Source organism: Phaenicophaeus curvirostris, chromosome 3 (genome assembly GCF_032191515.1).
Source record: "Phaenicophaeus curvirostris isolate KB17595 chromosome 3, BPBGC_Pcur_1.0, whole genome shotgun sequence".
Classification (NCBI taxonomy): domain Eukaryota; kingdom Metazoa; phylum Chordata; class Aves; order Cuculiformes; family Cuculidae; genus Phaenicophaeus; species Phaenicophaeus curvirostris.
The window spans coordinates 34,703,687-34,730,364 of NC_091394.1; the positions used below are offsets into that span (position 1 = coordinate 34,703,687).

General features: G+C 37.7%; 1 protein-coding gene across 1 annotated transcript in view; it reads right to left on the minus strand.

Annotated features, from left to right (window-relative positions):
* LOC138718475 (uncharacterized) overlaps positions 1–24,170 on the minus strand; it is a 50,147-nt gene extending 25,977 nt beyond the window's left edge. Inside the window, exons 1-3 of the mRNA XM_069852982.1 lie at positions 24,165–24,170; positions 23,406–23,569; positions 18,203–18,362 (exon numbers count right to left, since the gene is read on the minus strand). Coding sequence (XP_069709083.1) covers positions 18,203–18,362; positions 23,406–23,569; positions 24,165–24,170 — 330 coding nt within the window. The remainder of the gene's footprint in view (positions 1–18,202; positions 18,363–23,405; positions 23,570–24,164) is intronic.
* Between the last annotated feature and the right edge of the window lie 2,508 nt (positions 24,171–26,678).

Sequence of the window (26,678 nt, forward strand, 5' to 3'; positions counted from 1 at the left end):
TTTTTGCTCTGCTAAGACAGTGACAGCTTTTGCAAGTCATGTAAGGAATGTAAGCAGTGTGTCAGTACACCATCCTCATTACATCAGACAGCAGATACTGAAAAGGAACATAACTGTTTACTCCCTAATGATTTTGCGTCACTTTTGATAGCTTAATAGGTGATGGGTTTCTTCTCTGCTCAGAAAGCTAATGAGAGATATTGCAATACTATACTAGATTTTGTTACGTAGTGAAAATAATATAAAAATGTTGAACACTGATAATTATTTGGGCCTGAATAAATGCAAGTTGATTCAGCTTAGGCTGAACACAAAAAGAAAGAACACAAAAAATAACACCTCTAACCAAGATATTTCCTTTCAAAAGGGCAAAGTTTGATAAAATTATTAGCAAAATTAACAATGGAGTTTTAAAAATATACATCTAATGTCTTTTCACCATTTGTCCAAAGAAAATTGTATGCCTTTTACAGCAGGAATTTTATCACATTATATAAATATTTAATTTCAATGAAAAATGTACACTCTATAGTAGTTTAGATAATACACCAAAGTAATTTCGTATCTCATTAAAAATTATTATGTTTTCTGCTTTGCGTGTGTGCTTGATTCTACTTTTATGCTGCTGTAACTTCTTTCATCGAGTAAAATTAGAATGACAGCAGCGTAGGAATTAATCATGCCCATACATTATATGTTATTTAACTGTAACCAGAACATTTCCCCAACTTACTAGAGCAACATATCAATCAACAGAATGCTAAGCATAGAAAATCAGCAGACAAATTGGTTTAGTATTCAAGAAGAAAAAAGTATACCCAAGCATAGTGTAATGCTTTCTCAAGTCAGCAATTATCAAACACTTAGCTGTTACTTTTCAAGGAATGAAAACCAAGGAAAAAAAACTGTTTTCTGTATACTGATTGCCTAAAACTAATTTAACTGACCACCCCAGTTTTTTGGTGTGTGTAAAATATGTGAGAAGCCAACCAGAGCACACTACCATTTATTAGCCCTTTGTTACTTCCTTTTCTTGTTATGTGTCTTATGAGGATGGATGAACCCTATCTGAAGAAGATGAGAAAACACCCAGCAAATCTCCAATTTTGAGCATATTTTGATGGCTTAATTTTACAGAAATACTACCAAAAGTCTGTTGACTTCAAATAGCTTAACACACAGAGAACGGGAACATTCCAGGTTTGTTTCTAGTACTCAGAGAGGTGACATAAGAAAAATGTTCTCAAAAGTCCCAGAGACAGTATCCTAAGGAAAAGCAACCTGATTAGGTTCTGGTGCACCATGCTGCCTCATGTCCTCACACTCCTCTTGGTGATGTGGGAATTTAGAGAGTGGCTGCTTATAGAATCAGTCACTATGTGGGAAATAAAAAGAAACTGAAACGGTCACAGAGCATTGCTACAGTGCAACAGAGTCAGTTGGTCTCAGTCAGGAAGGAAGACTTGTTAATGGGCTGAAACCTTCAAAGATGTACAAGGGACTACAATCCAAACTAAAAGCTATGTTACATAGCAGGAGAGTATCAGCTGAACTACAACAGTACAGCAGAAGAATGATGCATAAACTCAAAAGTTTTGAGATTATAATGATGATGATTTTAATTCTTTTAACTTTGTTATTCCTGAAACATGATGGAAAAAAGATTGTGTTTCTTTCATGACTAACTTGCAAGCTGTATTAAGTTCCACTTCTATACCAGTTACATATGATAAAAAAGAAAAAGGACATGCCGTAAATTTACTACAGATTTTATAGAGCATATAGACAGCATTAGATGCTCAACTGCCTAAAATTTACTTGTTCTTTGTTTCTTGTTCAGGTAAAAGATTTAGAATTGGCAAGGTGTAAGGAAAACACAATTGAACTAGTATGAACAAACTATGTTGACTTAGAAACCAAGCCAAATAAAAAACATTACTCTAGAGTTTCCAACAAGTTATGTTTGTGATTTAAAACACCCATCGAGCAGATCTGACTTACATGACCAACGCTTAAAGTATAGTATGTGATAAGATGATACATGCAGTTTTGAAACTTGGCAGTAATTCAGATAAAGAATACTTTCCTGGCCATTAACAATTTCTGAGCAATGTATTCATATTTATTATGTATGTCTGTAGTTGAGTTCCTGAGTGATTATACCTATAAAAATGTCATCTCATGTAATCTTAGGATACCAAAACTGCACCACAAAATGCATCTAAGTACTAATAAATGAGCTATCTTTTCGTTCATGCTAACTATACATCAAATTCACATTTTGACCTTGCTTTCTGTTACCAAGTGCAAATGAAGAGAAATTGTCACAGATCTGCAGGGGTGCAAACAATACAAGAATTGAGCTTGTACTTTTGTAAAAGCCCTTGAGGGGTTTGAGGGTGCATGTAGGAGCAGGGGTAGAGCAGCATGAGCACTATAGTGAAACATCCCAGCATGATTTAATGCACCTAAACAATCTCATACAGGGAACTCAAAACTAAAATAAGCAGGCAACAATGAACAATTATACTTTCCATTTTACGCTGGCAATGTTTAAATAATACATTAAGATTTGGGGTTGTTGGGTTTTATGGTTTTGTTTGGGAAGGATTTTTTTTTTCAGAAATGCATGCCTATTTTCTAGTCGATCTGGTACTGCTTTACAGCTGTTTGATATTAGATGCAAGACCTACCAGCCCTCAAACCTCACATTAGAAACAGACCTTTGGCCAAATTGTGTCTTCATTTAGACCTTGGCAACCCTGCTTACATCAGTGGGGGTAATTTGACCTCTCATTTGAATAACACAGTGCAGTAATATGGTTCTGGTTTATATTTTCTATGATCGTTTCAGTCTCAATGCAACAATTCCCTGGACTGTGTGCAAGTTGAAAACACCTTCCAGAGGTAACAGTCCAGATACAGGAATCTTATCTGACCTGAAGAATGATGTGACCAGGACAGGTTACAGAAATGTGCCAGCCCAGCAACAAAAATATCTGCCTAGGGCATCTCCTGATAACCTGGCACTGAAATGATCAGAGGAGGTACTACTGGTGGAACTCTTGGAGCAGTGGGTTGAACTTCCTGGCACAAGCAAATTATGCGTGTGTACATGATCTTTAAAAACCAGAAGTGTCCCTTTTCCCTCTCCCTCAGCCACAGTGATCTTTTAAAAAGAGCAGAAGTCAGCTCAGACTAGAGAAGAAATCTTCCAGTTGAAGAAATTGCATTAGAACAGGGTTCATGTGATGGTAAACATGCTTTAATAATCCATTGAAAACATATCCTAGATGGCTGAATTATTATTACTTCGAATTTAGGGGGTTTATGGAAATGGTTGTTTGTGCACTGTCTGAAACTATTTTTACTCCCTCCTATAAAAAAGGAAATATAGTATTAGAGTCCTTCAGGAAATGATCAAAAGCCTATGACCTACGGTAACTTTCAACCCCACATGCTTAATATCTATAAGAAAAACAAAATGTCATGGGGCTGAAAACATGAAAAAATAGTGTGAGCTCTCTGTTTATTTTTGTTGGCTTGTTTGTTCCATAAAGCATCCCCTTGTCCAATTGCAGTGAGAATGATTTTCAAAAAAATTCTGGGCTGGGAGTCTGAATCCTAAGATCTTAAGTCAGAATCTTTGCCTGGCTACACATCAACCAAAAAAAAGAAACAACAAACTCTAGTCATGATGATGCCACATCACTACAAAACAGGATGAATGTATTTGAACTGCAGCATCTTTGCCTCATTCAAGAATTTCCATTAGGTTTTGTTTAAACTGTGCGACCTTCTTTGTGCCAGCAAAAAAGAGTCTTGTTACATGAAAATAAAGAAAAACAAAAAAACCTCCCCACTTTTAAAGCCAAAACATTTAGCTTAATATATCTCTAAATTCTATTACATATTCAACAAATGACAATAGTAACCAGCAATGGCCAGAAATGAAGCAATATATAGCAAAACAAGCAGATCTCCTCCATGGTTAGCTTAAAGGGCACTGTCAGGCTCAAAAATCATAAATTCCTTTCTCTATGTACACTAAGATCCTTTCATACAGTTCTGGCACACCATTATACCCATGCTACAGATTTGTAAAGATGCCAGAACAGCACAAATGAGTGTCAGACCCCAGACATATAAAACAGACACACTTGCTTGTACTACCACCAGTACAAAAGCAAAGGGAAGTTTTTACTGGTAAATTTGGCTTACTTATTTTCATGGTATTTTGCATTCAGCTTGGACAAAGAAGTAAAAACTAATAGGCATTTATATTAAATACTAATGAAGGAAATATTTCCTTGCTTATGATTGTTCACCCTCTCTAGTGCCCCAGCGTTTGGACTGTAAGCACTGCAGGAGAATGTTATATTTACACAATGATGCCGTTATTGTCATTTGGGCTTGAGGCTTTTTTTTTGTTGTTTGCCATTGTTTTTGGTTTTTCCCCTCCTTCTCTGTACCCCCAAAAGCCCAATCCGTTTGCTTTTAGTTTTCATCACAAAAGATGCATTTGGAAGCCACCCAAAGGGTTGATTTCAAGTATTTAACATCACTTACAAATAAATTAGCACCAACAAGACACTGTGATCAATGTAAAAACTGCTCCTGTAATATTTAAATGCTGATTATAGCTTCTCAGGCTGGATGTGTACATGAGTGACAAAAATTCTGGTGCACATGTATGCATTTCTGAGTGTAAATATGGCAAGAAGAAATTGATGGTAAAGACTCCAAAACAGCTATAATCTGCTGTCATATTGTTCTCACTTACACACATGTTTATACTTTTACTTGTAAAAACTGAAGAAGAAAATATTTTTCATACTTTGCTATAGCTAGGCCTCCTTTTCTTTTAGCCGCAGTGTGCAACATCCAACTGTGTGCCTCAAGCTCCTTTGTAAGAGCCTCCATGGCATGGGGCTCCCCAGCCACGAAGCACACCGCATGGAGAGCTATCAGCACCCTGGCCTCTGATCCAGCACAGCTAAGGAGCTCCATGTTGAGAAGTGGCCATTTCAACCTGCTGGGAAGCTTTGCAATGGACTTCTGCTCTCCCCATGCAGGCTAAACCACCCTCTCGGTTACTGTTAGGATGTCTGGTCAGTTTAAAGCCATCACAAATACTTGCAGTGCTTTTCTGGTGAACACTACTGTACAACCTGTGCTGTAGAAGGTGCTCCTTGTTCTTCAGCTATTCAATTGCACATCGATTTTCCTTTAAGAATGCTTCTCAAGTCCTAAAGTCTGCCCCCTGCACACCTTTAGTGAAATGGCAGAACACACTTGTTCAGGCACAGAACAAAGAGGCCACCCTGGTCCCTAGCTGCTTGTCACACAGCTAGGGGGCAAAAGATGGCAGAAACAGCCCAGAATGCACAAGGAAACCATGTTATCAAGACAGGAGATGTAAACTCAGAGAATGCATAGATTCTGCAGGAACCTGCATCAAATGTGCTTTGGAAGATGACAAGAATGGAAGGGGCTATAGTGAAAAGAGCACCTCTTTGAAAGAGGCATTTTAAAGTCAAGCACCCTGGACCTTTTCACATTTCAAAAGATCTTTTCCTCTGTCACTGGAACAAGCAGTTGGGTGTTGTGGACACCACAGACTCAGATGATCTGAAACAGGGCATGCTGCTGATACCATGCAGTGTAAGATCACACCATAAAGGATGGCATTGAGGCTGCATCAGGCTATGTGTGAATATGCTGCTCCAATTCTGGCACTGCCTTTTCAAGGGAAGAGCTATTCATGCAGGTCTGCTACACACTCTGGGCTGCAGCTGGGGAAGCTGGGGGAATTTCTCTCTTCCCTGTAGAAGGACCTGATGAGTTTTGCAGGGTTCTCCACAATTTATATAAGCATCACACCTACCTACAGAGCCAAAGGCACTTGCTGGATATCTGTAGCCCTGAAGTTCTGCATACACTTGGTGGACATTGCCCAAACTTGAGTGAGAGGTAGGGTAACATTTGTCAACAAAAGATTTCCCATCTGTCTAACAATTACTGGAACACCCCAAAAGCTACTTGAAAAGACACTAGTTCTCAAACAGCAAATTAACTAGCATTCTCCAAGTTGTTATTCAAGCTGCAGTGCACATTGCTTCAAACAATGCCATTTATAAAGCTATAATGAAAGGAACTAGTCTATAAACCTTTCCTTAGCAGCAGGAGGGCTTACACTCCCAGGTTCACAAACTTTCAGTTTATTTGAAGCCCATCAGGTTTCAGCAAAGAGGAACTAATCAAGGGAAAGTAGAGTAATCCTAAAAAGCTTAACAAGACACTATCGAGCATGTTTTCTGTCCATTTTGACTTTGAAAGAGACAGGAACTGGCTTTCTACCTTTACTATATTATTTTTTGCTTGTTAAATGGAAATGCAAAGCCCAAACAAACATCCTTCTTTGTGAACTAGTGAAGTAAGGATCCAGCTAGCACACTTGCTCTCTCAGGCAAGACCCAGTAATACAAAAGGAGGTTTACTGAGAAAATTTTAAACTATGAGTCCTAAATGGGTAATCTCAGCTACAAAACTAAAAAAAAAGAAAAAAAGCTGGGGAGGTTTTTATGCCATGACTAAGCTCAAGCTTCAAGCCTTCAGGCTACTGCTGATCAGAATATTTCTGATGAGATAATTTTCTACGTAAAAAGACCAGTTCACCAGAGAATTACTCATGTCATGGCCAATGTGCCAATTTCAGTGGCTGTTCATCTGACAGGGGCAACAAACCCTTCTGAAGTGTTTTAGATGACCAGGTGCATTTTTCCTATTTCTAAATAAACCTTCACAGTTACTTTGGTCAGAGTAATGCTGTGCAAAACCAGATGGGCTGCTCACACTGCTGCAGGATAGTGAGGGTTTGGGGGAACGCGGCTTCCTAACATGCTGCTTAGCTTTGCCCTTTCCCTTTTTATTTCTCATTTTGAGAACACAGGAATTAGGCCCTAGTACCTGATGGTAGCACTAAAAGTTTTACATCAGCATGCTGATGCTAGTGTCACTGGATAAATGATGCACATTTAGGGCCATACTCAGCAAGCCTGATGTGTAAATAAGTCCCTGCACAGGGCCAGTCAATGGGGATCCCAAAGCCTTAAACTTAGGCACAGTGAAAAGTACTTGGACCCAGCAGGAGAGGAGGCCCTAGGATTTATATGGAAAGTAGATCATCTGAACAGCGCTCATTAGGATCAAGGTGGTATGAGAAGCAAGGCTTGGCTCCATCTTTATCAAAGTGTACCAAAGTTAGAAGCTGCCCACTTTTTATTTTGATCATTTCTCTTCATCTCCTCCAAAACTGCAGGATTTTCTTTCAGAAATGTTAATTTTTAAAATTCCATTCTGTTTTGGAGAAAACCAAGTAAGTTTTGAAACAATAAATTCATAAAACCTGTTGTACTTGCATTTCACTTGAATGGCATGATTATCCCCCTCTGACCACTGGACCCATCAGATTTTCCATTAATATTAATATGCATAACCTTGCAAATACAACTCCCATTTAACTGTTTGGAGTAATATTTTGCAGGATGGAAAGAACAGCTTTCAAAATAGAGGGAAAAATCCAGTAGACACAACCACATTTCACAGGTCAGTGGCTGGGATAGCAGGAGCTGCTGAAGGAGAGCTGAAGGAACATACTCGCTCAGGGGCATTTTAGCACTCTTACCCATATTCATCAGCATGCAACAATCCCCTCTCCAGATAAAAAACACCAGAGATCATGTTTCTAATAAAACAGCCAATTTGCCTCCTTCTCTTTTTTTGTTGTCTGTAGGAATTCCTCACAAGTTCACATACCTGGGGCATGGCTTCTTCTCCCCTTTTGTCGACCAGGAGAAAACAAGACTCTCTACCACAACAAACTCTCACTGGCTGGCCTCAGAGACACGTGTGCTAGGTTTCAGGCAGACCCAGGAAATTACGGTTCTTTGAGATGTCCTGATTATCACTAAGATAGAAAAAACAATGCAGATGGGAAGCACAGTGACAGCATGTTTCTGTCCTGACAAACATGTCAGAGTGGAAATCATGATCTCCTTAGAAAGCTCCAGCAACTAAGGAACAGACAGACTTGTCAGGTGCCAGCAGATGAAATCTAACTCAGCCCCTGTTTATATACAACTTCAAAAGGTAACTATTTCAATGCTCATGCCAGAGCTGGGCTTTGTAGTCCACCACAAGACCACTGTCTTTGGCAAATCTTCACCAGAAAAGAGGAGCGTTCTTGCTGAGTCCTGTGAACTACATGCATTCTGCTTCTTTTTGGTTTATCTGAGCTAAAGTTCACCTGAAAGGTCAAGCTCAGAGTGTATTTTGCCTTCTGAGCTGAGGTTAAGATAGAAAAGATGATGGATATGTTTGAGCTTGAGAATAAGCATGCATCTTTGCTAAACTCACCCTGTAGACATAGGTAGAGTGGCAAGACCTAAGCCTTCCCATTGAGTCTCCTGGAGCTGTTCTTATATGCAGCCAGACCTCATTCAGTGTTTGCTATATTCCTCCAGTCCTGTTATGTAGGCAGGGAAATTTTGCCTTGCTATATGCTTGCTATATTTCTCCAGCCCCATGCAGTGGGCAGGGAAATTATGCTCTGCTGCGTGCAGGTGTCTTCAGTATTCAGCTGTCAGTATAGGTATTTTATATTTAAAGAAGAAAATATAATTTGATCTAAGAATATTTAAAGGTTATTTATAGAAAGCAAACTTCAGTTTCCTTCAGTTTTCTAACATTCCTCAAATATTTGCTAATGCACTTATATTTAAAGTAGTTTACTGTTAGCAGCCCCTCATGTGACAAGCACAAAAAGGTAGTAAAGACATTTCTTCTAAAGGAAGAAATTCAGAGCCTGATCTGCAAAAATATGCTTGCAATTACATACATAATTGGCAACTGAACTTCATGCAATCGCATATGAAAGATCACAACCACATGGTGAATTAGATGTTGCACTGGTAGAAACATTTCAGTTACCCGTTACCTGACTAGATCAACGGGCATTGACAGTACCTTGCCAAAGCTCAGAGGATGACTGAAGCCAAAGATACAAGAAGATGAGTTGAGCCCAGTAATAAGGCTGAGATTTTTTTAAATGCTATCACTGGAAAAAAAAGAAATCTATACAAGATCAAGGAGGATAAATCACAAATAATTAAGCAAATATTAGCTTTTAAACAGCTCCACCCACCCATAATAGACAACACCACAATAAATTTTTCATAAAGTCAGTTTCTTTTTCAGCCCAATCTGTTAGCATTTACACTATGTCTTTAAATCATCAGGGCTGGTATTTAATGTAACACTTCTACTCACTATTGTAACTTTGAATGTTCTCATTATTCAGATAAATTGCTAATTCTTTTCAGAATGTGGCTAAATTATTGGATTTAAACACGTAGTATGCATCAATGAGTTACCTATATTATATACTGAAATGAACGAGTGCAAGGAATCAAAGGTGTTAATGTAACCTTGTTTACAGCACTAGCCGACAACCATATGAGAGACCTATTGGCTAATTCTATTTTGTGTAAAACTGAAGAGTCAGCCGAATTTTGTTAGAAAGAATAGGAATCACCATTGTTAAATAAGTGACTATCCTGGGGGGTTTCAGAACTGCTCACATCATACTTCAACCTACCGAGGGGAGGAGGGAACCATTGTATGAATTACTTCTGCAATATTTCATGAGCTAGTAAATTTTCCATGGAAATTATCCAGCTTGATGAAAATATCTGTATTTCAAACCTCACAAGAGTCTGATTTAGAAGAGAAATAGTGCTCGTTTACTGCAGCTTCGTTGAAGACAAAGATGGAGAAAACCCGAAGTGTTGAAATGTTAACATTCCAAGAAAACTAATTATCATATTTTCACTTGCAAACTCCAAACCTGCTGCTAATTAATCTCTGTGGAAAGGCTGTGTATGAATCAAATTATAATGTAAGTCAGATTATATGGGATGAGATGTATAACATGCCCTGCCACTTAGGAGAAATAAAATGGATTGCTTGCACAGAAATGACAAAAAAACCCAAAGAGCTTGCTCTTCATTAGTGCACTGATCTGTTCCAGCCAGCCAATGACAGATTCGCCCCAATGGAGTGTTGCAAACCACCTTGGATTTTCAGAAGTTTGCCTGTGGTTACAAATTATCTAGATGCAAGGAGAAAAAACTATTTGACTGAGCAAACCTTGATGTGGTGCTTGCAGAGTTGTGTTGTGAAAACGTCTTAAAGGCAATCAAGTGCTATTAGCACCTGTCAATGAAGCTTCCCATGAATTACTACAAAAATTACAGTTAAATGTACTCCTCCTCCATCACTGTCCAACCTCTCTGACAAAACAGTTTGGATATCTGTTGAAGTATTACAGAAATTAACACCTTTCTGCCAGTATAGTAATCAGAAGGATGTCAGCAGACAATTAATTTTGTCCATCTTCACTAAAGCCTTTGTATAATTCATGCATTGATTATAGGATTGAAATAATTTGTTATCATTTACTAGAGAAAAAACTGTATTTCGTATATAATGGGGATAGCAAAGGAGACTTCATTAATTCAGTTCTCATTGAAAAGGGGGAAAAAATACATGTTAGCTAAAACCAAGATCATGTTTACATCCTCCCTAAGTAGTTCCATGGCGTTTGATAATAAGTTAAATAATTTTCATTTCAATTTATAGCCTTATCATGAGACATATCACATGACAAAAAAAAAAAATGCTCTAAGTAGCTTGTAATACATACCACTGTATAGTTTGCCTTTCGTTTTATCTTTTTTTTACTCTACTGACATATTACCATGCAATTTTTAGATTCAGAGAATTTTGCATGGCTGTTCAGGCTTTTTATCCATTTTTCATCTCTTTTTGGTTTTAGTGGATTTTTCTCCCTTAAACTCGGATGTAGCAATGACTCAAGAAAGTTCTGTGCAGTGTTACTCTACTGGCTCAATTTCTAATGCCATTTTCATTAGTAAACTTGTTGATATATCCATTCTACCACTGTTATTATTTATTACAAGGCTTCTTATTGTGTGCACATCTGTTGAAGCAGTTTCACTCGTTAGACCCATCCACCAAGGCAAAACAAGGCTTTCATTTACCTAGTCTACATTTCCTTGCTTTTCACAGCTCACACATATACACTTTATGATTAATTACTAATCAGCTTTGCGAGGCTTAATGGTATGCCTGGCTGTGGTCGGCATAGCTGGTTATCCCATATGCTTCAAAACATCCACAGTTCTCCCTTTCTTCTTTTCACCCACCACTCCCTGTAGACTAAATGCTCTAAAAGAACAGCAAGAAAAGTGTTTCAGAACCACCTGGCCAATTTGATCCTACACAGTTCAAGGCCTTGTCATTTCATACAGAAATAATTTTATTTTAAATCTAAGAGGCGTTGGAATGCTACACTCCTTCCTGACCTTATAATTTGCTCTGTGTTCTCTAACATCCCATTATTAGTCTGAGCCTTCCTTCTGCTCATCTCCTGACTTTCAATCTCAATTTAATCTTCAAACAAATACAGACTCTGCCTTCAATAATTTAACCCACATGAGAATCTGACCTTATATACACAGATCACATATAAGTTCAGTGAGACATGGCCCTATTTCCTCCCTTTCTCCTTTGTTTACAGAGACAGATGGAAATTCTGTCCCTAATGAAGTCAGTGCAATTTTTTGCTGTTGACTGCAAAGGGGTCAAGGTTTCTCTCCTACAATTTCTGTGGCAGATAGGTGATTCTTTCTTATTGCCTAATCCTGCCACCTCAACATGTTGAGCTGAATTGTCCCAGACTAGCAGGGTGGTTTACTTGTACTGGTTAAAACAATTGTGCATTACCCCAAATCAACAAAGTGATTTATTCGTACTGACACTTAAAGGATTAAATCTTATATTACAGCTAATTTTTCTGGATATGCTCAGAGTCGGTTTTGCTACTGCTTTCTAATCTCCTATGCTACTCTCACAGCAAACTTCGTTTTGATTCTTCATAGAATCTAAATTGCTGGAGACACTGTACTGAGAGCTCCAGTGAGCAGCTTCAAATTTTTTACAACATGGATTAAGATCAGGAAAAAGAAACCTGATAGCAAACTCGCAAAACATTAGGCTTCTAAAAAATCACTGAAACTAGTTCCACGAAAGGAAACCACAAATCAAAATTGTAAGACCATATTTCCTACTGCATCTTGAATTGTCTCAGCCATTTGGTATTTTTTAAAGGTATAATACAGAGTACATTTAGTAGAATTTACATATATACAGTATAACTCATAGTCAGAAACAGTTTGCAAACTGAAGGGTGGGGAAATAAAAAGGAAAGTCACAATTTCTATTTTTTTTTGCTGTCTCAATATATTTTCCTTCTCTGTTTGCAAACCAGTAATATCTAAATCACCAATTTGAGAAGAGGAACATTCTTTTAGGGGAACCAAAAGTGACATGGTTGCACTGCTATTTTTTCCCATCAGCTTCTCCTACCTGACATTTCAATTTATTCCCATTTTCCCTGGCATGGTTGTGTGTTCCTGAACCACTTTGCTTACTTTTCCTTCAGGGACCTGTAATTCTTTGCCATGATATTACTCGTTGCCAATCATTTCATCAGTGGGTGGGTTTTTTTCATTTTTTTTTTAAAGTCAAAATACTTCTGCAATTTCTCACCTATATTTCTGAAATAAAGCTTCCTGAAAGGCAACAGCACAATTTCTTTTTGTGTCCATGGGAAAAATTCATCCTGCAACTACAGAAATCAAATTTAAGACTGTGTTAGATCCACACAGTCAAGTGGATCATGTTGTTCAACATTTAGCCTGTCCTCACTAACCATTTCTAAATGTAAGCTTTGTCTAAAAAAAAGGCAAGAAATCACAGGAATGCTAACTCCTCAAACAGAAAATACATTAATTATGGTGACCATATTTTCTTTAGTTTTTTGCATCTACTCTATGGTCCACTTATGCAAGGGGAATCAAAGACCTTGAATGTGAGATTTTGGATTGGGGCAGGGTATGGGATCCTCCTTTTTCTGTTTCCAATATCCAGCTGCAGGAAAGCAATGTGCCTATTTCCATTTCTCAATCGGTACTATGTACCATGTTTTCCTTGGTCTTGCATCAGCTCTCAGAGGACTTCAGTCTGCCCTTGGCTTCACCCTATGCATCACCCACACATCTTTGCAAGCAGAGTTCAAACTCCATCACAGGAGCAAGCCTGGGACTATAAGAAGAGACAAATTACAATCACCTCATGCGTGACACTGCCTGCCTTCAGCAGCCTCTACATGTGGCTGCGCAGCTTTGCCACAGCACAAGCTACCTAGAAGCTCATGAAGCTTCCTCCTCTGAGGCAAGGCAAAAGTTCACCTCCTCATGCCAAATGGGTTAAATGACTTCACCTCTGCCAGCTCCACTAACAGAGGCAAGTCCAGCACCAGTTTCATTTCTTGCCAATTCTGATTTCACTAACAAGGGCAGAATTTTGCCCTCAACTATTCACAAGTAATTAATACGTTATTGAACAGGAATAAATAGATAGCAATTAAATAACAAGTATTAATGACTTATTTATTAACATATTAATAGCTGGCCTGAGAGTAATAAATGCAAATTAGTGTAAAGTGGTACCAAAAATTGTGTCGATAATAGGCCCTGAAGTAATCTCGTGTGTTCAAGATAATTACAAATATATTTTCCTTTCAAAAAACTACTGCCGGGTAATTTTTTATGGTTTGCTATAATATCGTTTCAGAATTAGAAAATTAGCCCTGGTCTCATTAAAATAATTTTGCAGTGCATCAGGCTTTATTTCAAGTGTAAGTTTCACGTTATCTTCTTGCCTATAGAGCTTGCATATTTTCTTTCAGAAACCCTTTCTATGTGCAAACCTTTTGGGCCTATGCTTGGAATACTACTGGTGGTGTTTCAGCTTGCTGATTGTACAACTTTTCTCATCATTAGTAGTATTATGTAAAAAGTCCCACTGCAAGCAGTGGTGCTACCTTGAGGGCTAAATCCAGTAAAAATCGCTGAAGGCCAGATTTTTTCCTTTTTACCTGTACTGGTAGTAATTCATCTGATAGATAGCTCAGAGGCTTTAAATATGAGAAAAGTGTTGCAAAGGAAAGGAAAATCCCACTTGATACTTTGCTCTGAACTATCACATAGCTTTGAGAAACTGATTACTTGGTGAGGACAACAAGACATTTTCACTTTTGTAATATCTACCAAAAAGAGAAAGTGTTGGCTAAAATCCAGGGTCCTGATATCACTACTGATCCACTGTAATCAATGGCATTTTAATGTATTCCTGTCTGCTGCTGGTCCCGATAAATCTGATTCTGGAATTTGACATCCATAACCGCACCTTGAATACTGTGTTCAGCTCTGGGCCCCTCAACACAAGAAGGATGTTGAGCCTCTGGAGCGAGTCCAGACAAGAGCAACAAAGTTGGTGAAGGAGCTGAAGAACAGGCCTTATGAGGAACGGCTGAAAGAGCTGGGGTTGTTTAGCCTGGAGAAGAGGAGGCTGAGGGGAGATCTCATTGCTCTCTATAACTACCTGAAAAGAGGTTGTAGAGAGGAGGGTGCTGGCCTCTTCTCCCAAGTGACAGGGGACAGGACAAGAGGGAATGGCCTCAAGCTCCACCAGGGGAGGTTATGCTGAACATTAGGAAAAAACTTTTCATGGAAGGGGTCATTGGGCACTGGAACAGGCTGCCCAGGGAGGTGGTTGAGTCACCTTCCCTGGAGGTGTTTAAGGGACGGCTGGATGAGGTGCTGAGGGGCATGGTTTAGTGTTTGAAAGGAATGGTTGTACTCAATGGTTCGGTGGGTCTCTTCCAACCTAGTGATTCTATGATTCTATGATATGCCCATCTCCCATTAAAGCTCAGGAAATATTCAGCTCTACCTTTATAACAGGTTGAGGAGCAGGGGTCCAGAGGGCACACAGAACACTGATTCTACAGATGTCTGTTACAGCAAATGTTTCTCTCCACCTCTGTAAGTCGCTTTTTAACTTCTTTGCAGCTTTCCTCATGAAAGACATTGTAAGTGACTTCTTCCAAAATAATCAAGTGTGTTTCCATATTGTACAGGGCTTTGATGGTTCTCTCCCCACAGTGCCTTCCAAACCTCTATGTAAATGTGATTGTGGATATGTAATGTGTGTACCTGGAAATATAATTTGTTTTGTTGGTAATGGAGTTCCTACGGCACAAATGTATTAAAGGTATACTTTTCCATGGGATAATAATTGGGTCGATAATATTAAACTCATAAGCTCATTATTTAATTGCAAGGGCAGATTATGACTACAGCTTCTAAAATGTATTTTAATGAAAAACGCTACATCCTGACCTAATCATATCAACCTTATGCTATCTAATTAAGGATGCAAAAAATCATTATATTGCAAAATATTAGTTCCAGCTCCATCAGGCTGCTAGCTGTCCCTTCATGAATATATATATTTTTTTACTCTATGATAAATATTTAATGAGGTAAAAATGACAAAATTTGCATGTAGGCAAATTAGTTTAATAGAGTGATATCTTCTTGGTCTAGAGAAAGTGACCTTTTTCCTATCAAAAAACCAACTATAGATACTTCATAATGATGGCATGGATGTCATTCCACAAATGACAAATTGCTTCTCTGAACAATATAAAAATTATAAAATGCAATAACCTTAAATTCTCATCATACTGTAAATGTGTCCTTTGCTGCTGCATTTATCAATTAATAAAAGGAAATTAAGCATATTATAAAATACCCATTAATGGGGCAATTTTTAATCCGGGAAATAAAAATGAGAAGCACATGGTTAACAGCAAGAAAATATTGCAAAAACGTAGACCTATTTTTTCCAGAAGGTTTGACTGACTATTTACTTGAATGACCTCCATTTAAAATATATTTTTTATATAGAGTGATGTAAGATATGGCAGTCTCATGCTTCTCTTTATAAAAATTGCTCACAGTTAATTTGGTATCTTATTTAAAAATTAACACATTAATAATGCACACAATAAGGCCTAGTGATGTGTCTTCCATACTGATTACTTTGTACAATTAGACATACAAAAAGAAAGGGACAAGATAAATACCTTATGCAAATTCACAGCAGAAAGAAAGGGTCTTTCAGTATCTGCAATGCCTAGGAGCATGAATGACAGTTCCTGCTCTTGCAGGGAAGTGCTCTGTGTGGAGAATATATTTCTGGAACAGAGCAAGTTTTTATTAAAAGACTAAATTTGCTAAACAGCTAATGAAACTTGATTTGACTACTCTCTCTTCCACCAAAATGACATAAACAAGAAGTTGGAGCAGAAGGGGAAGATTTCAGGTTTCTGAAGAACATTGGTCCTTTTTTTACACAGGATCAGTGTTTTGTACAACTAGCTCAGGAGTTTTGGGTAGTATTCTTCACTCACAAATTCCTCATTGTCAGACAGATTCTATACCCACTGAAGTAAATGGCAGAGAACCTACTGATGCCAGAGATGCAAACTTCTGCACTCTTTCTCATCAATCCTATATGCTTATATCAAACAGTCTGCACCAGTATGCCCCAATAGAGGACAAGAATGTTTAAACACTGTCGCATTCTGGAATTTGATTAGGGCTGATATAAAGGAAAAGGCATGAAATTTGTGAGGATGTAAACAGAACAGAAATAAGAAATTTGGGTACTTAGGGTAAAGACAAAAAAGTACATCACTGCACTTAGTCAAAATGAAATATGCAGTACTCCCTATTCGGCCAGCATAAGGAGTCCTCCCTCTGCTCTGATTGTACCCTCAGTGCTGCTGGATCTGGCTGAGGCTGGGTCCATTTTAAAGAATCTCAGTGGAAGATTAGGGACCCATATTTCAATACGGCATTACATAAATGCCAAGCTGAATATTGGGAGCAAATCTAGGAACTTGCAAGTCTATAGGCATGGGTCACATTTTTCAATGTTCTGTCCTCAGAATTGTTTCTTATTATAGCAGTGGACAATCCAGATTTTTTCCATTCAGAGACAATTTGTATACATATAAGTAATTTTTCTTTCCAGTCTTTTCCATTTGTCTTTACCCACATCTTTCTACCCACCACCTCCTCTCTCACCTGCCCTTCCAACCCCTATTCAACCCTTTCTGTACTTCTGCAAGAAATGTTTCATCGGTAATATCATTAGAAATTTATTCCGCACTTGAAGCAGAAAAGCAGTCATTTGCATTTGCCATATCTGCCACATTTTCCATATGACATTGGCAGTCTTGGCATGTGAAATGAGGTCCACTATTCTTTGTTTGACCTTACATAACTTGTAACAACAGTAATAGAAACCATTTCAGTGGTAGTCCTTTGGAAATCAATAATGTTGATGCAAAGCCAGAAAGCAAGAAAAAATATTTCCCTTGAAGAAGGAAGACAGTGTACCTCACAGAGTACTGGCCATGATACTTCTCTTATTTTCAATTCTCTGAAAGGAATTATGACCAGGAGTCTCATTTGTGGATGACATTCCCAACAGTGGACACTTTGCAAACATGGATACCTCTTCTGCACATCACAGCTTAAAGTCTGTATATGGGACTATAGGCTGGTGGATTAACGGAAAAGAAAGAATTATTTTGACAGCCAATGTAGAGCAGACCATCTTCAGACCTCTTCTACCTCCCCTTGCACATTTCCAACTCAGCCCACTGTTCTGGGTGATCCTAGAAGGATAGGGCCAGGAAAGAGAGAATAGCTATCACATCTGACTCCCTGAACTCATACTCACTCCTCACTGCAGCCTAAAACATGCCCTTACAGGTAGAAAATTTGACTTGTCCATGGAGCTCCCCATTTTGTGAGTAGGTTGAGAAATTAACTGGGATGATATTGACATTTAAACAAGTAACAAATCTCTATGGTACAGTCAAGAATCACCAAATGGCATAATTACTTTTGACAACAGTGATGCCTTTGAATACTAAGCAGATTGCAACCCCTCAAGATGTTCAGGCAATGCACATACATCACAAAATTCTCCTGAACATGCTTCTTAGCTTCTCCATTCAAAGATGCACACTAAGAATAATTTATCTAGATCCTTTTAGGTAATAACCAGAAATACAAACCATTACTTTGCACCAGTATGTCACAGACTCCTTCTAGAGACTCTGTTTACCACTCACCATCCGTCTTTCACCACTGATTCCTCTCCACTGCTCAGCTCTCTTCATAATGTAGCTCAGCTCCTGACTGGAAACCTCTAAATCCAGTGGAACAAAAAATGTGCCTTCCTCACCATGAATACGTTGAAATACATCCAACAGCCAGCCTTCACTATGTAGCCTAAGGGCAGAAATGACACAATTGTTTTCTCTTTGAAAGGACTCTTCATGAAAAAAAAAAATCTGCCTTACGCTTTTGTAGATTTCTAAAGCTTGGTTTCCCCTTCATGACTATATTCTCTACCCAAGAGTAAGAAGCTTCTTTCCCATGAAGTCTCCAACATTCAACCCTTCCCAGTGCACCGGAGACTACAATATCCGAATCCAATTACATAAACTTAAGCAGCAATTTCTTTTTACTATTTCAAGATATTGACATCTCAAAAAGATCCTGATCTTCCTTTCCTTCAGAAACACCCGTTGTCTGTCCTTAGCATTGAGCTGGGCAACTAGTTCCAGTGCTTACATGGAGTACCTAAGTTAGGCATGAATGGACCTCCTGCTGTGCCAGGGTTCAATAATAGGCAAACAACATCATATAGAAAGGAGCTATTCACCATTTTTTTCATCCCCAAACCTGATGTCTATACATTCTAAACTGCTCTTGAAGTTAAAATTTCATTTCATCTGTTGGCTTTGTTTTGCTATGACGTTTTCTGCTGTGGTGGGGAATTGAATAAGCACTACACACTAAAATTCTCTACCACAAGAAAGGCTTTTTATGTGGTATTCCTTAACGTAGGTGAAACCAAGAAATATCGTGAGGCTTTTGGAAAAGCTCTGTGTCACAGTTTTAGCCTTAGATGAACTTTAAAACTTCAAAACATTGCTGTTTAACTCAAATGGAACCTCTTCAAGTTCATATGTCTCTCATTCTACTTCTATTCCAGAACTAGGGGTTCAGAAAAGCAGGAAAAAACAGAAAGATCAGAAAAGCTGGAATCTCAGTCTAGGATATTGAACTGGGATCTTTCCTTCTGTACCCACTTCCAAGCTAATACTTTATCATAATACAGTCATTACTTGGTGCCAGTCTCAGCTTTTTCATCCTTCCCAGACTTTGGCTGGATACTCATGGTAAGTGCAGGGATTGTTGTGTGACACTGCGACCAACAAAAAGCCCAGATTTCTATGGGAGTGTGCAGTTTCTTAATTTCTGACAGGTGGGAGAGAAAGAACACAGGCACAACTCCTTTGTCTTTCTGAACACTCGTCCTCCTTGTGTATAGCAGCACTACATGCAGTTCTTGTGGCTGAGGTAGTGGACTGTTCAAGCAAACCAGAATGAAGTTCACATTTGTACAAGTTCTACATCTCACCTTACAGTGCACACAGTAATTATAAAGGAACACACTCAGTAAGCTGGTTAGTACAATTTTGCCCACAACTGAGACATAGCATGGAACAGAAATAAGGAGATGCCTCAATAGATAGATTTTCAACTTGATCTCAGGAAGAGATTTAACTCTCTTTTCAAAGGGGAGTATGTATTTTAGGTCAAGATCTATATCCAAGAGTTTCTGTGATGGAGTAGCTATTCTGATACTGAAATCTGGCAGCCTGGCCCAACATCAGGTTAGGGATTTACATTTCCTGCATTGCCACAAAGGCACTCTCTGTACGGTTTTCCCCACCCTTCTTTTTTGAAACATTCCATTTTGAAGATGCAGCCCTAAATTTGCTGTAGTTTCCAAGCTGTTGTTTTGAGATTCTCTCATCAAAAGAGGAGAGCAGCTGGTAGACAACCTAATTGAGATGTAGGTAGTCCTAGGAATATAAACAAACTGGCTACCAAGAAACATAGTAGAAAAAGCTCTAAAGTGTGATAAGCAAATCAGTGCTAAGGCAGAGTAGGAAACTAAAGTATCTTAAAACATGCTAGAGATTTTTTTTTTTCTAAATAACTAATACTCTTCATGCAGTAATTTTCCAAATTCCACAGAGTCTTCAAAGAAAAGTTTAATCCTTGGATCTACGTAGATGTTCTTTCAACATAACTGACGCATTTTTGTATACATTTACTAGTAACATTGACTGTACTTAGTTGAAAAACTAGCAGTCAATCTGGTGGGCTTTCTGGCCTTCTGCTCATCTCGAAATGATAATATTCCATCACGTTCATCTTTGAAATTCCAGGTCAGCACTTTAAATTACTTGCCTCTTATCTTACTAAACAAGAAAAAGACCTTGCCATTTATTTAAGCTCACTTAATGCAACATTCTTATTTCAAATGAAGTAAAATTTAATGCAGTTAAATTACTGTCTATTTGCTGCCATAAACATTTTCTATATGAAGATTTTAAGCACATGGTTATATACAATATAATTAACTTTGAATTAATTAAGAATCATGAAGCCCATCTTCCAGCTTTGTTCTTTTTGCCCAAAAGTACTCAGCCTACTCCTATTACCTGCTTTAATTTCTTTTCTCTGCCATGAAAACTAATATAATGCTTCTTGTATCTTAACATGCCACTTTATCTATGTGATAATAATAATTCCTATTGTTGACGTAATAAAAACCAAAACAAACCCCACATGCTATTTTCTAGAGATGACACCCAGTATAATACCTTACAAGTTCATTTATTTATCAGAAAGAATAGAAAATACTGAAATTATTTGCTATCCAGTATCAAATAATAAAACAGACTTCTCAAAAATTTACACAAACAAAAATTTGAAGGGTAGAGGAGGTTAAAACAATTTATTACATCTTCACTTAGGTCTTTCTCATCCTTTCTTTAGAAAACAACTGTAAAAAATAAAAAATAATTTTGCTGTTAACATTAACAAATGTAGATTTTTGAAGCTTTTTAAAAAAAAAATCAGCAAATTTAGGCTCTTTCCAGCAGACACTTTTAGTTGAGTTGGGTCTGCATTTTCTCACAGTACAGAAAGCATTTCACCAGCAAATTCCTGTCTGTTTCTAATGAAGGAATTGCAACCAGTGCTACCTCATTTTTTCAAAAAGTAATTAGAATATCTCTCCATGCTACATGTACTACAGACTCCCAAGACACCCAAGGAGAGCCAGATTTATTGAGGTATGTTGGTTTATGAAGACACAAACAGTTGCTTACTGCTGTTTATCCCCTGCCCACGATTTCATTATCTTCCTGGTAGTTCATCAGTGCTGTCACAAAGCTTTCTAGCTGTGGCAGAAATAGATATTTCCCCTACTTGCTTTGGTGAACTGGTGGGTTTGCTGTTCTTATCCCTTTCTTAAACTCTGCCGAACACTTCTGTTAAATGGCAAATTGCTGGGTAATTCTAACCAATGGCACCAACTCCACCACTCAACAGCTAAAGTCTTCCCTGTGGACTGATGTCTTAAGACACAGAAGAGTGTATCAATATTTGTATTGATTTACCTTGCAAAAGAAAGATGGGGATGCCTGTGTAAAAATACTTTCTGAGTCAGGCAATATTACATTTGAACATCTTTGAGATAGAACACCTGAGAAATAGTCACACAAAAAGACACTACTGTCTTGGTCATAATACTATTTTCTCTTGAAAACGAATGCTGTTATATCAATATTCAGGAAAAAAAATGTTACGAATTGCAGAGATGCTTTCCGTAGAAACATTTTTAAAAGTTTTAATGCTATCATTATTGTACTGACAGTGTGCTGCTCAAGAGTCCTAGCCAGGTCTAAGGTTCCCATTGTGCTGGGTTGTGGACATAAAAGGAAGAGGAAGCTAATCCAAATTCAGAAGCTCATAGTATAACTTTATTCTGCACAGACTTCAGTATTCAAAAGGTTTCATTTTGTTATCAAACAAAAACTCTAAAGACTTTATGCATTGTAACACAGTTTGTTACGTTCTCTTTGCTTTTGTATTTTGCTATGAATAATTTTTAAAATGCGCTGTACAAAGGGAACTTTTTTCCTCTAGTAACATTCTCCCCCCACCCATTCATTGGAAAACATTATGGGAAAATTGATCCAGAAGGAAAGGAACCTTTGATGATCTTGCACCTGTTCCCCAGACAATGAAGATGTTGGTAATATTCTCATAAAAACCTGCCTTACAAATGTTTTAATTTAAATTAATTTTCCTGAGTAATAAATGACAGCAGCTAAAACTTATGAAGCTATTCAAAACTATTAAGTCAATGATTAAGAAGGCATTAACATCCCAAAAACTAATTAACTAGACTACCAGTACATTGAAGCTGTGTACAGCTTCCAGGAATGCAGGAGCTTTGAAATACTATGCAGAAATTTAGATTGCCATTTATCTTTTTCTGCCTGCTGCAACTGAATTTGTGGAAAGTAGACCAAGAGATGATCTTGTCAGATGGAGGGAGGATGCTGAGCTTTTGTTGTCTTACACTTGTCTGCATCTTGCTATTGTGTACAACTTTTTGTTAGTGCTTGCCACCACCCATTGTTCATGACTGGGTGAATTAAGGGCCAGTACAAAACTCTTACTGCATTTATAGATGAGTCACTCAGAAAAAAGAAAATACACTTTTTCATTCAACACATTACAAAACCTATCTCATTCATTTTCAGAGCCCCACACCAGTCCCTGTTAAAAGTGACGTGCAAGGCAGTAATTAACTACTTCATGATTAACTGAATATTGACAACAGGCTGAAGTAACAGAAATATTGTTTGGATTAAGTCGTTTCATGCAGTGTGTTAAAGCCTTAGTCACACCAAGTAAAAAATCCTGTATCATCAAAAAGCTGTAAGACTCTGGGGGCCACTGCAGACTCAGAGAGGGATTCTGCACTTCACACCACATGTGGCTTTCTGAATTTTTCCCTATTTCTCAAAAAAAACTGCTTGGAAGACTAAAGATAGTGTCTTCCAATGTACCTAAATAAAAGGTACACACAATTTAGAGCTTAAATCCTTGATGCAGACACTATTATTTGAAGGAAAAGGATAAGAGGCTCTAAGGCTATAAAAAATCATCGTATCAACTGTGTTCCTTTTGTGGATATATGTGGCTCCCTCTCTGACTTGCTGTGTCCACCAAATACCAGTGCATTAAAAGTTAAGTTGGAGGTAACCCCTCCATGGTCACCTGCAGTCCTGGGCTCTGGATATTTGACATGGATATGTCTTTTCTGATATCACTTTATCACAAGGGAAAGGTTTTGAACCTAAGGTCTTAAGGGAATAATGAGACAAAGAAACATACCTTAAAAAGTAGAGGTACAACACTGTTGATGAGATGATGAATAGGATTGTATAAAGCATTACAGTGATTAAGACACCAGGAATACCTGACTTGTCTGCTCTTAGAAAGACCCAGTAGAGTTTTGCAGCGTCAGCAATGGGCTCCTCTACACTGTTCCCAAGACGCTGTCATGGGGGGAAAAAATCAACATAAGAAAATGCCAAACTTGATTAGACTATTTACCTATAGACAAAAAAGAACATGGATTTCTTTACGAGAAGGATTTAACTGTAATTTGTGGGGCATACAGCTTGAAACTTGGGAGACTTCTACACAAAATTTGAAATTATCAATGAAATGCATAATAAATGATTTTCTGGCTTATTTGAGTACATCTGTAGTGACTTATTGAACAAAACCCAAGTCACAGTGACAGTAGTTGGTGTAAGATTCATTATCATATTTCAGGAAAACTGAAAGAGTAGGAAGGCTGAAATTTGCCTTATTCCAATGACCAAAGAAGAATACTATTGAATAATTTACACTGCTGTTTGTAGGAGTGCTGAGTAAGCAGAAAACCATTGTGTCACTGCATGATTCCAAACTGCCCAGTCTCAAAATGACTTACTCTTGTCACAAAAAAATTGCTTGTGCCCAACAGACTCTGAAAGTTACCCATATGGTATTTTGAACGTGCACACTTTGGGGGTTGTGTACACACCAGTTACCAGCTTCAGGTCAAATTAGTGTTTGATTCTACCACTGGAAAACAAAACTAACCATCATGTTACCTGAAATACTTAAAGGAAATATCAGGGCGTTTGTGTGTTTTGCTTAGCTGACATCTAGCATAGCTTTTCCCACCAGTGCTGCAAATAACAGCATCCGTCAAAGAAGGTAGTAGATTCACAAATCTTCACTAAAACCCAATGAAGTGATAAAAATAGAGAAAGCAACTACGAGTAGATCAACAAGGGACACCAGCAGGATTTTGTTAAGTTTTGCCCAAGGGGGTTGACCTTTTTTAGTGCAAAAGAGACGTGTTTCCCCTTACAAAGTAGTATTTTAATTTGTGTACATGCATTATCAAGTCTGTCTGCAACCTTTTAAGTCAGAAAATCAGATGCTTCATTCACTCCCCATTCCTAAACTCCTGACAGTCCAGTCTGATAAGCTACAAGGACCACTGTACCACTGAAGAACCAAAAAGCATCAGCATTGTTTTATAATATTGCTTTCATTTAATTTCTTTCTTTCCTGAGAAGATACAGACTCAATGAGACCAATAGATCTGAAGATACCTGACTACCATACTTCTTCTGATGGGGTGGAATTAAAGATACCTTTTTACATTACAAAGTAGAAACAACATCTTTTTCATTAATAGCTATTCCAAAGGTACATGGCTGTCACATACCCAGCTCAGTTATGCTATTTATAGTTTATATTCAACTGCTTTGTAAGAAAATAAACATGTATAACTATTTTCATTCTAATGAAGATGAAACAAATCTTTAGCATACTAAATATCATAAGGAATTAACATGCATAGAATAAAAATTGTAATTTAACTGGGGATAAGGTGGCTTATGTATTTTTTTAAAGATTCACAAAGAATCCCAAGGGTTTCATAGCACTATGGAAAAATAATTCAAAAATCTATTATTTTCCTTTTTTTTTTTTTTTCTCCATATCTGGCTACTGTATTGACACATTATTGCCCTCTGCTGGATCGATTTAGAAGGATTCAGGTACATATCATGGGTGTTCTCAGAGCCAAAAAAAATTCCTGATATCACTATTTTTCTTTTTAAAGTGACACAGTAACCACCATATTCATATTAAACCATCTTAGCACATTTTGCAATGATGTGAAACTACACCACCAAAAAATCCAGTATTTACCAGGTCTGTGACCTTTGGGCTTCAAGAAACCCACACTTTCTGCATTAACTTGCTTGGACTAATCCTTAGGAACAGTCAAAATTTTCTCCCCCTCTTTGGCTACCTTTGTGGTGACGTGCATAATAAAGGAAAGACAATTACAAGTCTGATGATGAGCTGCACAAGGACTGGGATTCTTGAATATATTTCTATTCTCTCTCCACCCTTTGCAACACTGCCAGGTTTCTGTAATATGAATTACAGGTCCCAGGAAACTGGTAATGGCATATAAAGACTAGTCACTAGTTCAGATCTTTTCATATTCTCTACAAAAGAAACCAACCAAACAAAAAAAAAAACCACAACGGTATGCTCTGGTTCTGTTCTATCTTCCACTCTACTCTCTTCTTGAAAGAAAAAGCTGTCTGCCTCCACTGCCTTCTCACCAAAGAGACTGTCTGCCAAGAAAAACCCTCTGCAGAGCAGCTGCATCCTGACATCCCTCCAGAAAGGCAAAAGTCTGAATGGGAAATAAGAATAAATTTTTCTTTTATCGAAGCAGCTCTTTCTGGCAAAGCAAAAATGGCATGGAGAAAATGCATCTTTCTGTCAAAGAGATTGTGCACATTGTTCTATGGCTCTCAAAGACAGGATCCAAGAAAATTGTTTTAATTATAAATTGCTTAGATAACATTTGTTAACAGCTGTCTTTGTTACTTATCACACCACAGAGTGATGGTCATGTAAGCATTTTGCAGTCTAATGTTTTTCCTGGTGACATGTATCCATGTGGCTAAGGAGCTGTTACTTTCTGCATTTTACAAGATACAGAGAGACAAAGTGACTGGTCCTGAGAAAGCTCAGGTAGAACTGGAACTAGACCTGCATTCTCCAAAGTCATGGGAAAGTTTCTTACCCCTGGAACTTCGTTCTACAAGCTGATAGTAAACCAATCCTGGAATCACACATTTGACACAGCACTTTGAACTATGATTTGAAATGCCCTAAACATCCTACTGGCTTTCTAATCTCCCCTTAACAATAAAATTAATTAGTTCGTGAGCAAAGAAAACTTTGTCTCCAGGCCTATCTGTCATCTTTCATAAGTCTTAAGGCCATTTAGGATACTAAAATATATTCTAACGCTAAAAACTCTTATTACCACAACAAACAACATTTTAAAAATACTTGGTCTAAAATAGATTGGCAAATAAATGTGAAATAGTTTCTGAAAGAAAGGCAGTAGAAAAAAAAGTTACAAATGCAGTAATGAAAAAACATATAAGAGATCTAGTTTCATTTTGGAAAGGATACACACAGTATATTGTGTAATATTTGAACAAATGAGTTTCTACCAAAGATGATCTTGGTGGGTAAAACTGTCAAATTTTCAATATGAAGTAGAGAGTT